The sequence below is a fragment of the Periplaneta americana genome, chromosome 1 (assembly GCF_040183065.1).
Source record: "Periplaneta americana isolate PAMFEO1 chromosome 1, P.americana_PAMFEO1_priV1, whole genome shotgun sequence".
Classification (NCBI taxonomy): Eukaryota; Metazoa; Arthropoda; class Insecta; order Blattodea; family Blattidae; genus Periplaneta; species Periplaneta americana.
This window is the reverse complement of record NC_091117.1, coordinates 223366892-223390601: the sequence shown is the minus strand read 5'-3', so window position 1 is coordinate 223390601 and position 23710 is coordinate 223366892. Positions and strand designations below refer to the sequence as shown.

Here is a 23710-nt window from a genome sequence, read left to right as displayed (position 1 = left end):
AGGATTTTGACACTAACTGGTGGCGAATAGAGGAAATTTTCAACCTAACAGTGACTTTTAACAAACCTTTTGCTTTAAATTCAGTGGGTTTTTTTAATTAAAACTATGTAAATCATTAGAATTCATTCTTTTCAAGGAATATGTGGGCATAAATAAATTTTGAACGAAATGGTCTTTAGGGGGTTTTGAATCTAGAGGATTCATTTGAACCCAGCAGCACTGGACACATTCAATTAACTTTTCGAATGAAGTGTACTTAATTCACAATTGAATCTTGAATTGCACAAACCTCACATGTCCGTTTGAGTAAATTTTTCAGGAGGCACAAAAAACCGATTATCTTGAAAAGCGTGTTTGACATACATAAACTTTAATTATATATCTTCAGTATTTTCTGAAAAAAAAAAACTGAATTACTGTACTTGGACATATGGAGTTCCTGCAATTCACGACTAGTAACAATAATTTTACTCCTTTAAAACAATGTTTAGGTGAAGAAGACGGAGGACAACATTTTCCATCTTACAAAGAATCTTAAATGTATATGTAAGGCAAGAAATTAAAAAAGTACACAAAAATACAAAAAAGCTCAATTATGTGAATAGCATAAATTATATCTAATTCTTAAAATTCCTTCAATCCTATAAAAGCAAAGAAAATCAAACTGAAATTTTTTTAGCTTCTAGAAAATTGCACAAGCTCTAAATTTGTGGTGTTTCTGCAATTCACTTTAACTTACTGCCGCTGTGAAATGTAGGGTAAGGTAGCCTAATTCCGTGACATATTTAATAAAGCCTATATTTATGCCAAAATTGTACTAAACATTTTAAAATAACAACCTCCTAAATGACGTTATTTGGACCTTTAGCTACAGCTTTTACAACATTCAATGTCAACAGTTTCACAAGTTTGGTATATAATATATGATTCTTCATTATTATACAGTGGCTCCTAAATCCGTGACAGGGATCCAAATTCCGTGATAGTGGTTTCCTAATACCGTGATAGTGATATCCTAATTCCGTGATACTAAAGTAATCCTCATTAACTGCTCAGAAAACAAACGTGTATTTGGAAAAGCACTTTAAAGTCATGGTATATTGTTTTAATATGGATTAAGCAAGAAATTACAACATAGAAAAAGGGCCTAAGTGACAAATTTCATAGAAAATACTTGTGTAACTACAGGAATACATATTACAATACATATTATTATAAACAAAATAAACTGAAAGTTAAATTCAATACAAAATTAAATTTGAATGAATTGAATTATAATACAATTATTTTTCTTTCTTTCATTCTTTCTTTCTTTCTTTGTTTGTTTCTTTCTTTCTTTCTTTCCCTTAGTTTAACCTCTCCCTTTTAGGTTCATTTACACGACCCACGCCAACCGGGCCAATTATTTTTCATTATTTATATTTCTAATAACAACAGTAATTAAGTTAAATATATGCCCTATTATTTTATTATAATTATAATTGATGTTTCCTATAACTTATTTCTATTATTATTTGCAGAATGACACAGCAGAAATCATTTCTAATCACACAAATTGCAAACTACCTAATGTAAGGTAAAGTAATGTAATTTTAACTTCTAATTTTAAATATACTGGGTGTTCAGTTCAAAATGTGTCTTGGCTCGCTGTATGCCGTCATGTGGCTAGCTGATGAGCCTAGAGAATTCAATCTTCCTACACTTCCGCAGCTCAGGTGTATAATCTAAGAGGCAGAGAAGTTGGCTAGCAAGTACGGCGTTCATTCTGAAGAGTACGTGCCGATACGTACGGTAACGCCGGTAGTGGCAGGAATGTGAACTGTTTGGAAATACGTACTGTCGGGATATGGGGAGAGGGTTAAGACGATTACTTGCGTACAGTATTTGTTGACATTAACTTCGACGGTCAACATGGACACGGAGCATTTGATTTGTGTTGTGGAATGTTACCGTACGCAACCGATGATAACAAATACCCTGCGTACGACTTGCCGGCGCAAAACACAGTTCGAAAGAGGTTATGGTAGCACACAGACCGTACAGACAGCCATCTGTTGCTACGACGTTCAAGTTATACCGTACACGTTCTCAAGTTCAGATTGAAGAACGCCTTAAATAATAGGCAACTTCTCTAACATATAAACTGAAACTCGCTTCAAATCGGTGACCCAACAACAGTGACGTCATGACACACTTTGAAATGAACACCCAGTATTCACATACACTAAAATACACCAGCATTTACTACAGAATAAATAATAATAATAATAATAATAATAATAATAATAATAATAATAATAATAATAATAATAATAATAAGTAGAAGAAGAAGAAGAAGAAGAATGTGAAAATGGTAGGCTACAGTGTGCACATAAATTTTTATTTTCCAAAATGTTTGGTGATGAATTGAAATACACGGAAGAAAATGTATCAGTTTATAATATGTTACTTAATATCAATAATGACAATTTATTTTAATACTATATTAGGTTGATACGTAAGTTCGTAGCGTTTTTGTTCATCACGACGCGTTGCTAGGGGATTGTTTATCGTTTCTAATTTGTTATTTGGAGAGTTCTCCTTATAAATACGCCTTGAATATTGTGGATTTGAAGAAAGTCTGTGCTATTTGTGAGCTAAAGAAGATGGTGTGTCAAGTGGGGGGGGGGGGACGAACACTTACGACAAATTCTTTCGTTTGAGTTTAACTGAAGAGCACTACAAGAAAATAGTTCTGCCGTTTCAGCACACAACCAACACCTCATACAAAATATAGTGCGTCTGCTGGGATAAAGAAGGCGTCGTGTGCTGCAAATTGCTTCCCAGGAATGTAACCATAACTGCTGCCATTTATTGTCAACTCAGACGCCTTGCGCCGCAATTGAAGAAAATCGACAGGAAAGACTGCTGCAACACGGTTATACACGCCTCCACTCCGTTAAATGACGGAAGCAGCTACCTAGCAGCTTCGTTGCGAGGTGATTCCACAGCTCCCATATTCTCCCGATCTTGCGTCCTCATATTTCCACCTTTTCCGCTCTCTCTCCAACAACCTTCAAGGGAATTTCTTTGATAACGAAGCTTTACAAACTTGGCTTCATGACGTCCTTAACTCCAAACCAGCATATTTCCCCAGACGTGGAATCGAAAAAGTACCTCGGCGTTGGCAGACAGTCATCTTATATATAAAAGTCAATGTGGCTATGTATGTATGTATGTATGTATGTATGTATGTATGTATGTATGTATGTATGTATGTATGTATGTATGTACTCAATACAAATCTACACGCTTTGACCGATATTTGCCAAAGTTTGCACATTTAACCTTCATAACCCGGAGAAGAACATAGACTACATTAAAATTGTGCAAATGGACGTTAAATTAATTAAAAAAGTAAAAAAATTAAATAAATTAAATACGATCAAACATTCATGTATAATACTAAAATGCAATCTTCTATAGTCATTTGTTCTTTATTATTGTCTGTTATATTCAACATCGACTTTCACGAGGCCATGGAAATTATAACACGAAATTAAATAACATTGTTGATACATCATGAAGGCTAAAACTAGACAATTCATGCAATAAGTATCTTTACGCAGTCCAGGACGTATTATGAATTTCTCAATGCAGTTGTAGGTAGGCCTAGTAGATAATACAGGAGAATATATTATAGATTAATTTCCGTCTTCTATTAATTTCAAATTAACACTTTTGTACACAGCGAAAAAAACGCTACGAACTTTTGCATTTAATTATTGAGACAAAGAAGTTTGGAAATGGCATTTATTTTATACGAAGGCTATTAGAAGCAATGGTAAGTCCTTTAAATGCCTTGAAGTCAATGCCATTTAAATGTTCTTTTACGATTCTTCAGTACGGAACATCACTCCTAGAGGAATTTAGGTGTTTTTTTTTTTCAAAACCCGACATCTACTTACACATTTCACATAAATTGAGTTTTTCATCATTTTTTTTTTGGTTATGTAGCCTTGTTTGTGATGAGTAAATCAGTTTCTTCATAATCCGATAACTGCGCTGTGTACAGAGGTCAAAATCTTGCCTGTTTTCGCAAATCCCGATATCTAAGTGTAGTGCCCAAAAGGTACTTGTGCAGGTATGAACATGTCACACTCGTGGGTTTTAGTTCGAACTTAGGGTTAAGATACAAATTAGATTTACTTTAAATGTTATTTTAAGTGATCATGCTTCATTTAATCTAGGAAGCTCCTTGTTATTATTATTATTATTATTATTATTATTATTATTATTAATATTAATATTATTATTATTATTATTATTTTATTATTATTATTATTATTATTATTATTATTGTTATTAATTATTGTTTTTATTAGTTGTGTTTATTATTGTCATTATTGAGTGTAATTAGTTACCACTGCCACCGGGTATACACCCATTAGCATTGTGAATACATACATACATACATACATACATCTAGGCTACATATGGAGTGTTTTACCAAAACCCGATATCTACTGCAAGTAATTTAAATTTTCTCCACTAGATGCCACTTTCCTACAATAACGTAACCAATATGATAACCTATTTTCATAAGAGATGGCGACTTAATCTTGTCATTTTGTAGCAGGTTTTCGCGCTATTTTTCTACCGGTCAGGCGGGATTTTATATGGAAAAGAGTGGACGTGAATATGTCTGGTGAATGTTCAAGTTCTGTAGTAGAAGTTGAAAGAGGTAGGAAACGTAGAAGTGATTATGTTCTTGAAATAAAAAATGTGCCACAGTTTGTAAAGGGACACGAACACGGCGGAATTAACCTTTACCAAAACTTTCGGTGACCGACATTTTCTATAGCAGGCAGGTGTGGCTATATAATCTTACTGTTGTGGTTCATAAAGAAAAAGAGAAAAAAGAAGATTTTTATAGTTACATCATAGAGGGGAGCTAATGAAGCAGCCTCCGCGTTAGTCCGTTCCCTTCATGACACTGAACAAAAAATCATAAAATGAGGGAGAAAAGATTCAAAATAGCCTATTAATCCTATTTTTTTTCTGATAACTGTGCCAGTCAGAATAAGAATTCCATTCTGCTCGCGACTTTAATGAACTTTGCTGAGGAATGCAAAGTGATGAAATCATTTTCACACAACTTTCCTGTTCGTGGGCACAGTTAGGGGAGTAGTGGGTACAGTGAGACACAAAATATTAAGACATATGTATTCAACTGAAATTTCAAGTATTTTTAAAATCAAGTGCAACAGAAATATACATTAAAACATGGAGTACAATAATACATAAACAAAAATGTGTTTGTCAAAAAAATGCAAATGTCTCACTGTTCCCATTCAGGAGGGTACAGTGAGACACCACAGTGTCTATTAAGGGACATTGAAATGATTTACATTTATTTCAAAAGAAAAGAAAGCTTGCTGTCTCTTTATCTTTCAATGTTCTGTAGACTTATTTAGAATCATTTTGATGTCTGAGTTCGAAACCACTGAAACATCTGGAACATTTGGAAAAGTGAATTTTCCATGACTTTTCAAACTTTTGGTAAAAATAAAATGAATTTTTGGTGACAATAAAGCTTATAATTGTAAGAATTTAATTTAATTCTTTATTATTTTTTTAAATTTTGTGAATAATTTTTTATTTATGAAACCATTAAAATGTAATGTATCCATTATTTTAAGCTATAGTTCCTAAATTGGTTACTAGTATGTTCATTTTTAATGTTAGTTACCGGTAAATGTAATATAGTTACAGTTTATTTTTGCAAATCATTGGTACATGGGAACACTGAGACGTCTCAGTGTACCCTTCAATGGCATGTCCCACTGTTCCCTTTACGCATAATTAATTTAAAAATGGCACCATCACTTCAAAATCAAAACAAGAAAGACGAAACTTTGCCGAACATAACGTCAAATACCATAGTATTAGGTAACAAAACATTCATATTTCTATTTAATTTGTATATCCAATTAACCTTCATTAAACACAAGCCAAAATTTTACTTCTAGAGTGAAAAATTACGAATTCTTTTTTCATCACTCACCTTTATAACTAGAATCAAATCGAGTATGAAAATACTGTTACTTTACTCATGCAACATACAACTCCACTGTTACAAACATTTCAACATCAAAATTCACCATCTAATAAAAATGTCTCCTGTTCTCCCTGTCTCACTGTACCCACTTCTCCCCCTATAGCCTATGCCACCGGACAGAGTATTTGATAGAATAGAAGAGGACTTTAAGGCTTATGAAGAAATTGTACCTCCTGACAAATACTGTGAAATAATTAGTCAACTTGTTACTGTGAAGAGGGTTTGGGTAGGGATTGGCAAATAATATAATAAAGAAGAATCCAAGAAACTCTTCAAATTTAAATTACCATTTTCTATTTTGGAAGCTGAAGTACTGACACTTAGGAAGGAGAAACAAAGAGGCAAAGTGTCGTGTTTCTACCGTTCCTCTTATTTTGGAAGCGATGTGCAGTGTGACATACTGAAACCTAAGGACAAAGATTTTAGTTATTCAGTTCAGCAACAGTATGTCCACTAGTAAATCATATTATTATGGAAAAAAAAAAGGAGGTCGAGAAATTTCTAAATTATTTTAAGATTCCAGAGGATGCCAAAGACTTTTATGCACCTAGCGCAATAATTAACAATAGATCCTTATTAGAAAAACAACAGCCAAATTTCTTGGCTTAAAAATCGATGTGTTAAATTGGAAAAATCATATTAAAGAAATTACTCCCAAACTAAATTCAGCTTCTTTTGTTATTAGATCTATGCAAAAGATAGTAAATATCAATACCTTAAAAACAATATACTTTGCATACTTCCACTCGGTAATGAGTTTTGGAATAATATTCTGGGGAAATTCCACAGATAGTAACAGCATATTCCTATTACAAAAAAGAGTAATTAGAATAATAGTAGGTGCCAAATCTAGGGAATCGTGTAGGACAATTTAAAAAAAACTACAAATAATGCCCATGGCTTGTCAGTATATCTTTTCATTAATAATCATCCTCGTATGTAATCGTGAAAACTTTGTAACTAATTCAACAGTTCATAGTATAAATACACGTCAAAAATGACTTTCATACTCCATCGGCAAGTCTATCGTGCTATCAAAAAGGAGTGCGTTATATGGCAGTAAAAATTTTAATAGCCTCCCTATCGATATAAAAAATAAAACTCAAAACATTCAATAACGCTTCATGAAATTGATACTAAAACTTTGTGTTGTACTAGTAGACTATATTGTAAATCTCATCTGTATATATTTCATCTAGACTGTGACTATAAATTAAGACTATAATTGTATTAAGTTTTTTGACTTGTTCCATATTCTAGCTGTGAAGCAATGTATGAATACCATGGAATGTTAATAAATACAATACAATACAATGGCAGCAAGTAAAAAGTAATGTCCACTTTAGTGAAGTGCGTAGTTCAAGTCTTATTCACAAACAGCAGGATAAGTCCAAATTTGAATATTTTTATTAATTTCTTGCACTCCAATGCAATTTATGATTACTTTACTCGAACTCCTCAAAGAAAGCACATGTCTTAAGATTTAACACTGAAATATATGCACGGTACATTTTCCCATACTATTCTTTGTACCTCCTGTAAAAAAATTATGTTCAGTGGACTAAAGCCGTGAACCAGAGTTGGGAAAAATGGTCAACAAGCTTGGAGCTCACATACCAATATATTGCATTAATCCCGGGATCCCATGCAAGAACTCGAGGTTAATTTGTTTTTCTTCTTGATATTATCGCTACAAATTTTAAAAGGTGCCGGAAGGGAGTGTAAGAACGGGTCATCATAATGTTCAAAGGAGACGACTGCATAGCTCGAACGCAGCATGATTGGCAGTTGAACGCCAGATTAAATCTCTGCGGCAGACCGAGCAGCGTCAGACCATTGTCCATTGTGTTGTAACATGCTACATAATCAGCCAATCTTCATTAGCAACAGTGTCAATGATCGGAGTGATCGATGCCCACAGCTCTGATAAAACTGTTGTTGACGTGCGCTGGCTGAAGTATTTCCTCTATCAGGAAATGTACCAAGCACAACATGGCACTTCTACACGGACTGATGTGAAAACATGTAAACAGCTGAGTGGAATTCTTGGTCGTAGCTCCGAATCTTTCCTAACGTAAGTACAGTAAGCTTGTCCATTGCCATGTTTTGTCCTTCATTATATTAAATCAAGATCCGTGTCACCGTACATTCACGACAAAGAACAAAAGGAGTAATTATAAGAACAGTTTATGATAATTGTACTCGTCACTATCGTCATATCCGATTATTATTATCGTCTTCCTCACTACCGACATCGCCTGTCACTATTATCGTCTTCGTCACTATCGCCATCCTGTCACCATTATCGTCTTCGTCACTACCATCATCCCCAGTCACCATTATCGTCTTCGTCACTACCATCATCCCGTCACCATTATCGTCTTCGTCACTACCATCATCCCGTCACCATTATCGTCTTCGTCACTATCGTCATCCTGTCATCATTATCGTCTACGTCACTATCGTCATCCAGTCACCATTATCGTCTTCGTCACTATTGTCATCCCGTCACCATTATCGTCTTCGTCACTATCGTCATCCAGTCACCATTATCGTCTTCGTCATTATCGTCATCCAGTCATCATTATCGTCTATGTCACTATCGTCATTCAGTCACCATTATCGTCTTCGTCACTATTGTCATCCCGTCACCATTATCGTCTTCGTCACTATTGTCATCCCGTCACCATTATCGTCTTCGTCAGTATCGTCATCCTGTCACCATTATCGTCTTCGTCACTATCCTTATCCCGTCATCATTAACGTCTACGTCACTATTGTCATCCCGTCACCATTATCGTCTTCGTCACTATCGTCATCCTGTCACCATTATCGTCTTCGTCACTATCGTTATCCCGTCATCATTGTCTTCGTCACTATCGTCATCCCGTCACCATTATCGTCTTCGTCACTAACGTTATCCCGTCACCATTATCGTCTTCGTCACTATCGTCATCCTGTCACCATTATCGTCTTCGTTACTATCGTTATCCCGTCACCATTATCGTCTTCGTCACTATCGTCATCCTGTCACCATTATCGTTTTCGTCACTATCGTCATTCCGTCACCATTATCGTCTTCGTCACTATCGTTATCCCGTCACCATTACCGTCTTCGCCACTATCGTCATCCTGTCACCATTATCGTCTTCGTCTCTATCGTTATCCCATCATTAACGTCTACGTCACTATTGTAATCCAGTCACCATTATCGTCTTCATCACTATCGTCATACCCAGTCACCATTATCGTCTTCGTCAATATCGTCATCCAGTGACCATTATTGTCATCCCCAGTCACAATTAACGTCTTTGTCACTATCGTCATGTCCAGTCACCATTATCGTCTTCATCAATATCGTCATCCAGTCACCATTATCGTCATCCCCAGTCACAATTAACGTCTTCGTCACTATCGTCATCCTCAGTCATCATTATCGTCTACGTCAGTATCGTCATGGCATGACATTGTCATCGTCGCCTTCAACAGTACTAAACGTCATCTATCTTCAAGACTTGAGCTCCCCGGCTCGTGTTGTCCTCAGTATAATTATCATGCACCAAACTACACATTCACTATACTCGGTTATGTGGTCTAGCCACATGCAGTCCGGAAAGACTCTTCATTATCCTGAGTACATAGACTTTCATTTCACCACACTTTTTTAGCTGACGACGATAGCAATGGTGGAACTGAACAGTTTATCGATCTTGCAACAAATAGATAAGCCAAAAAATGTTTTCCCATATACTTCATGTTACGTGGTATTGTTTATGGCTTTTGAAAGGGATTTTCATTGCATCTTGCTCAACGATTTGTTTTATGTAAAAGATTATAAATCACGAAATAATTACTTCATAATAATAACTATGGATTTACATTCAATTGTCCGCTAAAATGCCCAAAGTTAAAAGTAAGTAGCCTGACATTGTACTGGTCAGTATGAAGTAAAGTCACTGCTTAGACAACACGGCAAAAACACAAAAGGAAAGCGATACATTCAGTCCTTACGGAAGTAAAAATGGGACGCTTTTGTCTTTGACATAGACATCCCGGTAATGTGTTAGTGTTTCTCAAATTGTTTCATCCGGAATTCCAAGTAACTTTTTTCTTTACAGCACCCACACTATTATTATTATTATTATTATTATTATTATTATTATTATTATTATTATTATTACTATACAAGACATTGTGTGATTTCATCCTCTTTTGGTGATAGCTAGTATTAGTTGGCAACACTGAAGAGACAGCCAAACTAGTCTTTTAGGAACTGCTCTTACGTGATCCTCAGTATACTAGCGGGTAATGGTGCCCATGAACTAAGGCCCCCGTGCGGCCCGCCAACTCACCTTCAGCCTATAAAACCCATTTACTTCTCCGCATAGGCATAACCGCTGTTCCCCAATCCCGATCCCACGAACACTATGAGCCCCAAGGAACAGCCCACGGTACATAGCACAACCACCAGCAACTAATGACCACAATCCATGGGAACCAAGTTCGGTGGCGGCCTGCAGCCGACTCTACATCGGAGCAAGCTCGGAGTATGGAAAGAAAAAGAGATGATGTAATTATGATGGCGAAGTAAGTCCGAGGACCAACGCTGAAAGTTACCCAACAATTTCGCTTCAATTGGTTGAGGGAAAATCTCGAAAAAACCTCAACTAGGTGACATGTCCCAACCAGGATTTGTACCCGGGACCGCTCGTTTCATGGTCAACCGTTGGATGCCTCTCTAGAGTAAATTTGCGGTTCTGTTTTTGCAATAATTCCACAACTATCACAGTGAATACGTATTATTTACGTGCATAAGAAATGTTAAGTACAGTACACAAGGTCTTATCTGATAGAGTACCGAGAATTAGATTTGCCATGATAAGAAATCCCCTTCAGACGTGGCTGACGTTAATACTATGATTTACGATATTTAGAAAAATATTGCAAAGAGTGTACAAAATAAGATATCATTAGATACAATGAAAATTACTTTGTAAGTATAAGAGCATTATTTGTACAGGGTGCGCCCGAAGGCAGAGTAGGACTTAACATTTAAATACTTACTTATTTATGGCCTTTAAGGAACCCGGAGGTTCATTTCCGCCTTCACATAAGCCCGCCATCGATCCCTATCCTGAGCAAGATTAATCCAGTCTCTATCATCATATCCCACCTCCCTCAAATCCATTTTAATATTATCCTCCCATCTACGTCTCGGCCTCCCCAAGGCTCTTTTTCCCTTTGGCCTCCCAACTAACACTCTATATGCATTTCTGGATTCGCCCATACATGCTACATACCCTGCCCATCTCAAACGTCTAGATTTATCCTAATTATGTAAGGTGAAGAATACAATGCGTGCAGTTCTGCGTTGTGTAACTTTCTCCATTCTCCTGTAACTTCATCCCTCTTAGCCCTAAATTTTTTCTTAAGCACCTTATTCCCCAACACACTTAGCCTCTGTTCCTCTTTCAAAGTGAGAGTCCAAGTTTCACAACCATAAAGAACAACCGGTAATATAACTGTTTCATAAATTCTAACTTTCAGCTTTTTTGAGAAGACTGGATGATAAAAGTTTCTCAACCAAATAACATTCTTCCACTGTTTGAAGGTATTCCATTTCTGCTGACAATTCTTTTAGTAATATTTATCATGCAAATCTAGTCTTTCAGGTAAGGCTCCCTGTAAAGCAGATTTGAATAATTTCAAGGGAAAAATTGTTCCGGGGACGGGTATCGATCCCGGGACCTCTGGTACGTTATTCGTTTCGTCAGCCCACGCGAGTTGTGTGGATATAAAGGGAAAAGTTGAGACGGTGTCGGGTGGAGTTCCCGGGTAGCTCAGTTGGCAGAGCGCTGGTACGTTCAACCAGAGGTCCCGGGATCGATACCCGGCCCCGGAACAATTTTTCCCTTGAAATTATTCAATATTTATCATTACAGATTTCAATAATCTATTTCCGAAACACTTATGAGGCAACTAGGACAGGAGATATTGGGGTAGGGTGACCATACATCGCCGATTAGCTACATGTAGACTAATCAGATTTCAGATCCATACAAATAATTGAATCGACTTTTGCAAAAAGTAAATATGTTACATTTTTGTCAAAATCGGTTTTTCATGGAAATCGTAACTTAATTGATGGCCAGTGGAATAATAATATGAGTAAATTATAACATGTTTCAGACACATTTGTAGCTAACTTCATGTAACAAGAATATCAAGTTCCAATTTTAAGTTTCCTACCTGCTATTATGTTTTTCTTCAGTATCTCAAAGCATTAAATTTGTAACATGTGTCCTTTTTGCAAAAATCGATTTATTCTTCCTCTGACAAAATATCTGTCAAAAGTAAATTTAATGTGAAGCAGTAATTATGTTGTAATCACTTTTGGAATGCAATGATATTAATAAATAAATAATACTTATTTACTTACAAATGGCTTTTAAGGAACCCGGAGGTTCATTGCAGCCCTCACATAAGCCCGCCATCGGTACCTATCCTGTGCAAGATTAATATACTCTCTATCATCATATCCCATCTCCCTCAAATCCATTTTGATATTATCTCCCATCTACATCTCGGCCTCCCCAAAGGTCTTTTTCTCTCCGGTCTCCCAACTAACACTCTATATGCATTTCTGGATTCGCCCATACGTGCTACATGCCCTGCCCATCTCAAACGTCTGGATTTAATGTTCCTAATTATGTCAGGTGAAGAATACAATGTATGTAGTTCTGCGTTGTGTAACTTTCTCCATTTTCCTGTAACTTCATCCCTCTTAGCCCCAGATATTTTCCTGAGTACCTTATTCTTAAACACCCTTAACCTATGTTCCTCTCTCAAAAGTGAGAGTCCAAGTTTCACAACCATACAGAATCGGTAATATAACTGTTTTATAAATTCTAACTTTCAGATTTTTTGACAGCAGACTGGATGACAAAAGCTTTTCAATCGAATAATAACAGGCATTTCCCATATTTATTCTGCGTTTAATTTCCTCCCCAATGTCATTTATATTTGTTACTGTTGCTCCAAGATATTTGAATTTTTCCACCACTTCGAAGGATAAATCTCCAATTTTTATGTTTCCATTTCGTACAATATTCTGGTCACGAGATATAATCGTATACTTTGCCTTTTCGGGATTTACTTCCAAACCTATCGCTTTACTTACTTCAAGTAAAATTTCCAATTAATAAAGACTAAAAAGTAATTCCAATTTTTTGTGAAAAGAATAATAAATTTAAAATATCTTTGTATTTATATATTTTCATATTACAGTCGAAAGCTAAATCTAAAATTTAATATCACTACGAATATATTAAGGATGTTTAATTTATTACATTATAGAAATTAATATTAAATGAGTAAAACATATTTATGGGCCTAAATTATGAAAAACATTTTAGAGGGTCCGCCAAAATGAAGTATGAACTTCAAGGCATCCGTGTCACGCAAAAGATTGGGAACGACTGCATTAAAATTAATAAATACGGTATGCGCCAAAATATACAGTACTGGATTTCGCGCAGCCCGCATGCGCATGCCTGTGCGTCTGCGTGTTGTTGCATCACCATTATGTATTGCTAATTGTGTAACGAACGTTGTGCTGTGTGGTTGGAATTGACAATGGGTCTCGCGACGGAGGAAAAAGTGTTCATAGTGGAATATTATTTTTGCTCGTACGGAAATGGTTATCAAGGCGGGCCGAGTTTAAAGTTAGTGGCGCAACAATATCGTGAACACTTTAATCAACCGGCACCAAGCAACACAGTTATGCTGCCTATCGTTACAAAATTTCGTCGTACCGGTAGTCTATTGTGTCTACGTAAGGGAAGGTCTAGTAGGCCAGTAACTGTGTCCACAAATGACAATCATGGACGTGTCCTCAATCAGCTGTTGCAGTCACCAAAGCGAAATATTCGACGAACATCCCTGAAAATAAACATCAGCAATACGTCACTTCGACGACTGTTTAAAGGCTCAGGTGGTTTTCCGTACCGAATACAGGTTGGACAACGATTGACAGAGCAAGATAATAATAATAATAATAATGATTTATTTAACCTGGCAGAGTTAAGGCCATACGGCCTTCTCTAACACTCAACCAGGAGTAAAGACTGCGTTACAAAAACACTACAAATTTACAAATTACACTACAATTTTACACACAAAATTGAATAAGATAATAATAGCTCAGTCAGGCATGGACACCGGCCTTAGACCAACTCAGGCCCTCTTACAATCAAGGTCATGAAGATCACGGACCGAGGACGGCAACCGATTCCAACCGGCGGAACAGGGCTCGCCGCCCGCCAAACTTCACGCAGGAATCCCGGGAGGGGCGGAGCTTACGAGCGATGACAATTCCCGGCCCCGGATTGGCCGATCCGCCAACCAATCCCGTTTCACCTGAGACAGCCTAACATCTATATAAACTTTCGACTTTCTGTTCGGACATCACTTCCCTGAAGATGGCTGCAGAGATAGCAGTCGAAAGCTTGGAGCATTCCAAAATCTTAACTCGGCTGATATCCCGCGAAAACATATAGCGAAGATAATAATAATAATAAAAAATAAACAACAAATAAGAAGAAATCGGACATAATATATAACATACAGAAAGAAAGAAAAAAGCATAATAATATGTGAACAGCAGGTCAAAATAAATGAGGCATACAAAAAAAAGACAATTATTCATAATAATAATAATAATAAAATAAGAATAGTAATAATGATGATGATGATAATAATAATAATAATAATAATAATAATAATAATAGTAATATTAGTAATAAAATAGTGCAGTACAAAGTATACAGTGAATACAATATTTCTAAGTACACACAATAAGGAAAATTAAGATTATATATAGCTCAACTTATCACATTAGAGATATAACATTATCGGAAAATATGAAAACAAAAATATAAAATAAGTTGAATATCATCATTTTCTATCATAAAAATAGAACGAAATTTGTAGCTCAGCCACATGCTCATAATACGAGACGAAATGAAATTCTTAAATTAGTTGAACCTAAATATTTCACATCTGCTGCTTTACTACACAGTACAAATTATGGTCCACGGCTATATAATTCGATAATAAAATTTCATCCAGAATTGACTACTTTAAGCAATGAAATTTTCAGATCCAGAATTAAAAAATTTATATGACAGACTTCCCTGTATATATATTATGTACCATGTATTGTAAAACAAGTTTATTTCTATCCTAAGTGTATTTTTCTATTTTATCTTGGTTACTATCTCAACATGACCTGCACTAATTATACTACTAATAATAATTTAATATTAATCCATCAATCTAAACATCGTCTCTTTTTTCACTCAGTTATTATTAGTATTATTATTTACTAATTTTATTACAATCTTTATGTGAGCTTTTTTCTTAAGTATTTTGTCTACAAAGTATGTGTATTTATGTAACGGAACTGTCCCCGAACACGAGCTTTGCTCTTTCGGGGTATTTTAATGTAACGTTTTTATGTATATGTTATTATTAAATAAATAAATAAATAAATAAATAAATAAATAAAATTAGAACATAAAAAAAATGTGAAAACGTGGAAACATGCAATACAACACTTGTCATAATAGTAAGTTAGTTTGGCAACTCGTCATAAGATAATTGTCTAACTTGGATTTGAAAGAATTCAATGTTCGGCAGCCCTTGACTTCAGGCGGCAGAGAGTTCCAGTGACGAGAGGTAGCAACAGTGAAGGCTGAGGAATACAGAGACGATGCGTGAAGTGGAATTTCTAGCGTGTTATCGCGTTGTGATCGAGTATTAATATTATGATAGCGAGAGAGAGTATGAAATCGAGCTATAGGCATGTCAGGATTGAATATTGTGCAAGATTTTTGGCCATGGTGTACGAGGATCCAGATTTCTTGCTCAGCGTGTGGTTCTCCGACGAAAGTCACATTCACTTGGACGGTTTTATCAAAAGACAAACAACTCACTTTCTTGGTTTCGAGAGGCCAGACGTTATCGTTCAGAAACCGCTACATAGTGTGCGTGTGACGATTTGGTGTGCTGTGTCAGGAAAGTGTGCTAGGTCCGTATTTCATTGAGGATGATGATGGTATACCTCTTACTGTTACCCAAGAACGTTATAGGAACATGGTGGTCAGGCCATTTATTCAGGATCTATGAAGGTTTTGTAGCGCCAGGAACATTCAGATGAATAGATAGTGGTTCCAACAAGACGGGGCGACCTACCACACCGCTCGAGAGTCTCTGGCTATGCTGCGAGAAACCTTTCCAGGACGAATCATTTCCCGTGGAACTGAGTCCCCCACCCATCACATTCCCCTGATCTTACACTACCTGATGCTTACGTGTGGGGAATGTTAAAGGAGAACATTTTCAACTGCAATGATTAGGGCTAGGATTTTGATGAAATTGCATCTTTTTTCTAGTAAGCCAGAAACATAGCCGCTTTAGTATTTATGTGTTATGTGATAAACGGAGTGTTTTAAGACATATTTGTTAGGACTTTTTTTTTTTTGCATTTTTGCCTGTTTCAACTTATAAGAGCATCTTTTGTGTTATTCTGACATTTTTAGGCATTTTCATTTAATTTTGGCCACAAATCCCCATTATTAATATAAAATAATGTTTATTTCCTTTGATATTTTGTCTACATATTTTATCCATTAATACCCTTTATTTTTTACTTGGTTATTTAACGACGCTGTACCAATTGCGAGGTTATTTAGCGTCGTTGGAGTTGGTGATAATGATATATTTGGCGAGATAAGGCCGAGGATTCGCCATAGATTACCTGACATTTGCCTTACGGTTGGGAAAAACCTCGGAAAAACTCTACCAGATAATCAGCCCAAGCGGGAATCGAACCCGCGCTCGAGCGCAACTCCGGATCGGCAGGCAAGCGCCTTAACCGACCGAGGTACGCCGGTGGCTAATACCCATTATTTTGTATAATATTTTAATCGTTTTTCTACACAAATATTGTCCTTTTAACGTAGTACACCCCATGTAATGGATCAGTCCTACCACCCCTTCAATATAGACTCCTCTATACTTGCTAATTCCGTATAAGAGTGGCCTTGTGGTGGACTACATGGAAACTACATCAGGTAAAATAATCAATTAAAGTGTACCACTTAGAAAAAATTATGTAAAATTAAATAAACTTAAATGTTGGTACTAGAATTTAATTTAATTACTAGTCTAAATATTAAGTAGCACTTTTCCTATTAAGCGAATTTTAGAATGTAAGATCAATTTTTAGGGTATTTTTAAGGGCATTTTTGAAAGATTTTTAGGTCATAAATGCATTGTTTTTAGGACATTTTTGTATTATTTATAGGTCATCAAAATCCTAGCCCTAGTAATGATCCACCCACAACTGTGCCTGCATTACGTCAGAAGATCGTCTCGTTTTTCAGGACTCTGCAGAATATGTTTCAAAATCTGCGTGATCGTTATGAACACTGTCTACAGTGCAATGGAGCACATTTTGAACACACACACACACACACACACACACACACACACACACATATATATATATATATATAATATATATATATATATATATATATATATATATATATATATAATTTGAACTGGTAATGGAAATTACGGGAAAACGGCTGAACGGATTTTAATAAATGGCCCCTCATTTTGAAGCTTGGAACCCAAAGTTTTTCGGAAAAATAGTAGTTTTCAGTGAAATGTCAGTTTTCCTACATAATTTTCCTATTTTCCAAAATCCATCTGTCGTCAGTTTTGAGAACTAGCTAATTGCATTCAGGAGAAGCGAAGCGAGCATCAAGTCGGCCGTGTTGCATTTCAGATTAAAACAAAACACACACTACAGAAGAAGAAGAAAGTTACCTTCCCTTATGAAAAGGTTGCCAGATTTGACAAAGCGTATTACATATAATTTGGAAACACACCTAAAAGGTAAAATGACATGCATCTGAAACGATGAGGGAATCGAATATACAAAATGTCACGCATGCCATGACCTGCAAGAATGCTGACATATTTAGAGCTCAAATTAAATTGGTTATTAAAAACTTAACTTACTAAAAATAATTTACAGGTTCGATTTGAGTGGTTTGATGACATTATTACCATTAGAAATGAAATATTATTGTAGTTAATGCCATGATGTGACTATTTTTCATTAATTATACATATTAATGCTGTATTGATGATATGAATGTGAAACGTTTTGGGGTTATATATGTAGATGTAGAGAATAACTTAAATTAGATTTTGATTTCTATATTTTACTGAGTGGCGGCTATATAGTATATATAGTGTATGTTACTGAAAGCTATAAAACTTACGTAAGATAATAATATTATTAAAAATCAAATATTTTTATAGTTATTAATCAAGAGGGGTTGGGTCTTTTTCATATATTTAATGGCGGTGTGATGTAGATATTTATATGCGTGGTTCTCTTCAGTATTGGCTCGAGAGAGAGTATCTTTCATTGTTATGCAAGCAAATAACTTTCAGAACGTCTGGCATTCTTCATTGAAAATAAATCTGAAAAATGTTTATTTGAACGTCTAACGAACTTACTTTGCAGCATTTGCTGCACAAGCCACTAGTTCATATTATCATCCCTACAACTAACAACAAGTAACAGTAACATATTGTTCCAGTGCTCTATATTTTTGCGCATACTGTATTCAGGACATGCCCTCTGGCTGTCTCGCCATCTGTTTTTGTAAAGGCGCGACTTTATGCAATTGATTAATTTCATTTACAGTTTTTTAATTACACAAAGGCCTGCATTACGCATGATATCAGATACGAATAACATCGCCACTTGAGCATCCAGTACGTTATCACACACGTAGCTGTCACGTATAAAGCGGAACGGAGCTCGATTCCCCACACAAAGTAGCCTACGATGGACGCTGATAAGAAGTGTCACAAACCCAGCGGCGCGCCACTGGAACACAGGGTCTTCACCAAGAGATGGCTCATTCTCTGTATATACTTCTTCTTCGCAGTAATGTCTGCTTTCCAGTGGTATCAGTACTCATCCATAGCGAACGTTATAGAACGCTATTACAATGTTTCAAATGTAGCAGTAGACTGGACGACGGTGATTTTCAATGCTACTTTTATCCCGCTAGCTTTCCCCGCTTCGTATTTCCTAAATAAAGTAGTAAGCATAACGTCCTTACATTTTCGCTTCCAGTGTTAATTAAACTTTAATTTCGAACTTTAATAATAATTTAATTTTCAGGGCCTGAGATGGCACATCATCGTTGGAACTTTTACGATGGCATTAGGAGCCACTGTGAAGGTGTTTTCAGTCGAACCTCACTTGTTTTGGGTAACTTTCGTCGGACAGACTCTGGTATCTCTTTCCCAAGCCGTAGTGCTGCCGCTACCTCAATACGTGGCCGCTATTTGGTTTGGTGCCAATCAAGTTAGCACCGCTTGTGCCATAGCTGTGAACGGAACCATGGTGAGTATATACAGGGACATCATTTTATTTTTACTTCAATTTTTATTGTACCTGAGTTTTTAAATGTACTTCACTCCCACCCCTTCTACTAGTAAACTTCCAACCATCGTCCACAAAGAACCAAGGCCGCGTATGCAGTACTGAGTTAGTGAGTATAGTACGTTACAGAAATAAGTTCGCGTTTTCCAGTGACGAAAGAGCTTTCAATATTGAATCATATTTTCGCACAGGTACTGTCGTCCGTTTGCCTACGTCGCATCCCGGTTTCCCCCACCTGCTTCTGTTCGCCCCTCTGTAAAGTCTAGTAGCTGGGCTGTCTTAGCTCTTTTCTGAAAACATTAATTTCTGTTAGGAATTGGACGTCTACGTAATATTATATAACTGTTTAAAATATCTTAAATAAAAGGGCCTCGTTAAGTAATTAACTGTCACGTGATTCCCACCCCCCTTTCTACGACCCTGCGACAAAACCACTTGATCGGACAGTAGATAACATTTCTGAGTAATTTTATCTTTTCGGATCGGGCAGAAGTGAAGATTGAATTTACTGTACGTAAGGTACTCTTTTATAGAGTAGGTACAGAATTATTTCAACATGAGTTACTAGTACGAAGGACGAAACTGGTAATTGGGATTAGGTACAATAGTCTATAGTGCGATAATATGCACAAAAGAACTGAAGCCTGTATCGAAATGAACGGCCATTTTCAAAAATGTGTTTAAATATTCATATTATGATTATTTTTCAATTTAACTTCATTCTCTATATTGTACGCTAATGTGCTGTAACAGTACAATATACACTACATAATTAATACGACCGAATGGATAGCTCAATTCGTGAGTAAAAACACTTGTTGTTAATACAGTACTGCATTTTGATTAAACAAAAACCTAATGAAAATTATCAAACTCAAAATCGCGATATTTCCTAGTTTACATAAATGGATGAACTACTTTTCTTCCCTCCTATATCTAGTAAAGTGATTTGTATCTTACGCCAGTATCATCGAACTCCAGTCTTGGAAGGGGGAGCAAGCGGTGTTTCCGGTTCTAGACCTTTAATCCAAAGATATAGCCAGGTTGGTATTATAAATGTTAGTAAAAATAAATGATGTCCCTGTACAACTTATCATTCGCGTGTTTCCAGGATTTTGCAGTACAGCTTTCGTAAGTGATCTCACGTCTTTTGTTTTGGATATTAATTATTAGACACCAGTTTATTCCCCATTGCCATTTCACATCACTGGGAATCCCAGACGACTCGATTTTCCCAGAACTGTCCCGGAATTTTCGCTTTTTTGTGTGTGCGTTATCCCAGTCTCCCGAAGAATTATATTCGGAACGTTTTAGGCTTTTCCCCGTATTCGAAGGCATCGAAATAATTAGTTTATATTGCTTGTCTTACCCCAAAACAAAACATGATTAATTTGAGTGCATGCCACGAGGTAGCACCGACCAGCACGATTCAATAAGGCAACCATCGTCAATGTTTGTCTGTTTTAAGAGTCTGTTGATGATATTGACATTCAAAAACACTTGGCCTAGAAATTTCTGATAGTTTAAGAGAACTTTCTAAGCACTGGATAAGTAAATACCAAAGATTATGTGGACCACATTTTTGCAGAAAGGAAACAACCCACAAAAAATTTTGTGCGAGATCGTCCGTATTTGCTTGGTTTCCGCACAAAACCAATCCGCGGAAAGTCTAAAATTCCCAACCTAACAGACATAACAATTTCCCTCTTCTTACCGCTTAAGTGACATATTGATTTTACTGCTTTAGGCTTTTAACATATTATTTTTAGAGACGTTCAATATAGTAATAATTATAAATTAGAAACTTACCACTGCAATTTCACCTAAATTGCACTGTTAATTATTGTTTTTAAATATTTGCAAAAATTAAGTAAACTCTACAACTCCACTAAAGTTACTGCATTCGTGATGCAAGTAACATTAAGGAAGCCGTGAAAAAATCAACAAGATTCCAGACTCATCATAGACTGGGGGGGGGGGAAGACAGACGTATATCACGGCCTGCTGGAGTATAGTAACACAGAAAACATTTTAAAGCAACAATGTTGAAGATAGATATTTTTGTTTTGCAAATTTGCCGTCATTGAACAGAAACCAAGATGGAGATTTCATTGCAACTAATTAGAAATTCCTCTTTCAGGTATGTAATAAACGATCTTCGCACAAAATAATGTACGATACACGAGCGGTATGTTTTCTTTCAATTTTCGGATATTAAAAAAGCTCAACTACGTTTCGCTTTTTCAAACTTTTCCTCGAACATGAAAACTTCAACATACCGCTCTTGTGACGCATATTACTATTAATGTCTCAGTAATTAAATAATTCAAAGGATCAATGTTTTGAACAAAGATACTTCGTACAATACGCTTTTGGTTAAAGCAATAAGTATGTAGTTAAGCCGTGGTTTTTCTAAACCGACGCATGCGGTATGCCGGAATTTTGTCCCGCAGGAGTTCTTTTACATGCCAGTAAATCTACTGATATAAGTCTGTCGTATTTAAGGACACTTAAATGCCATCGATCTGGGGAGCACAGAAAACCAGCGCTATACCGACTACGCTACCCAGGCCGACCTGAAGACGTATATGTCATGTACTAGGGTGAGTGTAGGTGTAGGGAATGGATGATGAGGAATCCTCGGCCTCATGTCGCCAAATATCATCTCGCTATCACCGATTCCATCAACGCTAAATAACCTCGTATTTGATACAGCGTCGTTAAATAACCAAGTAAAAAATAATAATAATAATAATAATAATAATAATAATAATAATAATAATAATAATAATAATAATAATAGGAATGAGTTTTATTGTGTCGCTCATGCTATTGTCAATTTTACTGACACTACCAAAAAAAAGTAAATACATAGCTAAGTTATGAACTGAATTATCACATAGAGCTGGTTTGATTATTTTCCTTTGGTAGGATCCTGAAGTGATGTGTTTGCCAACAGCTTGGAATTGCACTCGGGTTGCTTCTTCCACCCATGATAGTGCACAACCATGACAACTTGGAAATGGTAGGAGCTGGACTGGAGTACATGTTCTATTGGACGGCCGGCCTGTCTGCACTCTCCTTTGTTTTTGCTCTCATATGTAAGTTTACTTCCCATAGAAAAGAAAACTGAATCGTAAGATACAGGCACTGTCTCATAAGTAACGTCAGGTTTGGAGCAAAATTCTAGTTGCAGTGTGTTGTGACAAGGAATTAACCTAATCTTCAAAGTAAGTGTAAGGTCTTGAGCCACCTTACAGCAAGGTTCATTATCCCGCAAGGGTACCATTTCTGGTTTTTCATTTGAAGATTGTGGTCATACCCATTTCAACGGCTTACAAATTATGGAAATTTCTTCCACGCAGGAACTGGGCCCAGATCGAAACAGATGGTAACTTGAAGACGCAAGACAGGGCTATGTCCCGGCTGTGGTAGCAGTCAATAGGGATATCCTTAACTAGCACCAACAGATAGCGCACGTGTACTTTGACGGATGCGCTTTGCGTGTGCATTTGTTTTTCGGTATATAAACATTGAGGATATACGTAGTGTATTAGTATATTAAATACTCTTAAAAACAACTAAAAATGGCAAATTTTTGTTATGTTCCTATATGTAAACACCAGAAAAAGCTTTTTGTCTTCAATCAGGTCCCGAAATATTCTGAATATATGCTTTAAATCTTAAAAAATATAAGTAATTAAATTGCACCTCGGAAGTGCTAGCTATTAAATAAAAGTAACTACTTCAAGTAAGGAATTCTTGAGTACAGTTTCATTTTGGAAGAAGAAGATGAAAAATTAATAAAAAAAAATACAACCTCGACAGTGAGCTATGTTAGCTTAGATTATATGCAGTAGTTGTAGGAGTCTCCGAAGTTTACGCCTGCAGTAAACTCTCGATAAACTGGGGTGTTTATTATCTAGGACGATCCGTAGTGGAACCCATTTCGTGAATGATGTTTTTAATGTGCTGTACCCTAATTATTAAAACCATGTTTTAACTTCAAATTTTCAAAATCATCCTACATAGTATTCAAAACTGCATGTCCTTAACCTACAAAACGCACG

The 23710-nt window shown here is 36.1% G+C and overlaps 2 protein-coding genes across 5 annotated transcripts in view; one reads left to right on the top strand and one right to left on the bottom strand.

Annotated features, from left to right (window-relative positions):
* The window catches only part of spn-D (spindle D), a 118348-nt gene that overhangs the window by 32723 nt on the left and 61915 nt on the right, over window positions 1-23710 (bottom strand). The window lies entirely within an intron of this gene.
* The window catches only part of LOC138708412 (choline/ethanolamine transporter FLVCR1-like), a 39390-nt gene continuing 23760 nt past the window's right edge, over window positions 8081-23710 (top strand). The window contains exons 1-3 of one of the 3 annotated variants that reach the window (XM_069838626.1): window positions 8081-8174; window positions 19377-19601; window positions 22600-22741. In XM_069838626.1, coding sequence (XP_069694727.1) covers window positions 19413-19601; window positions 22600-22741 — 331 coding nt within the window. In that variant the 5' untranslated portion in view covers window positions 8081-8174; window positions 19377-19412. Of the gene's footprint in view, window positions 8175-18974; window positions 19296-19376; window positions 19602-22599; window positions 22742-23710 lie in introns of those variants that run through there. The other 2 variants (XM_069838625.1, XM_069838624.1) reach the window with 2 other exon arrangements.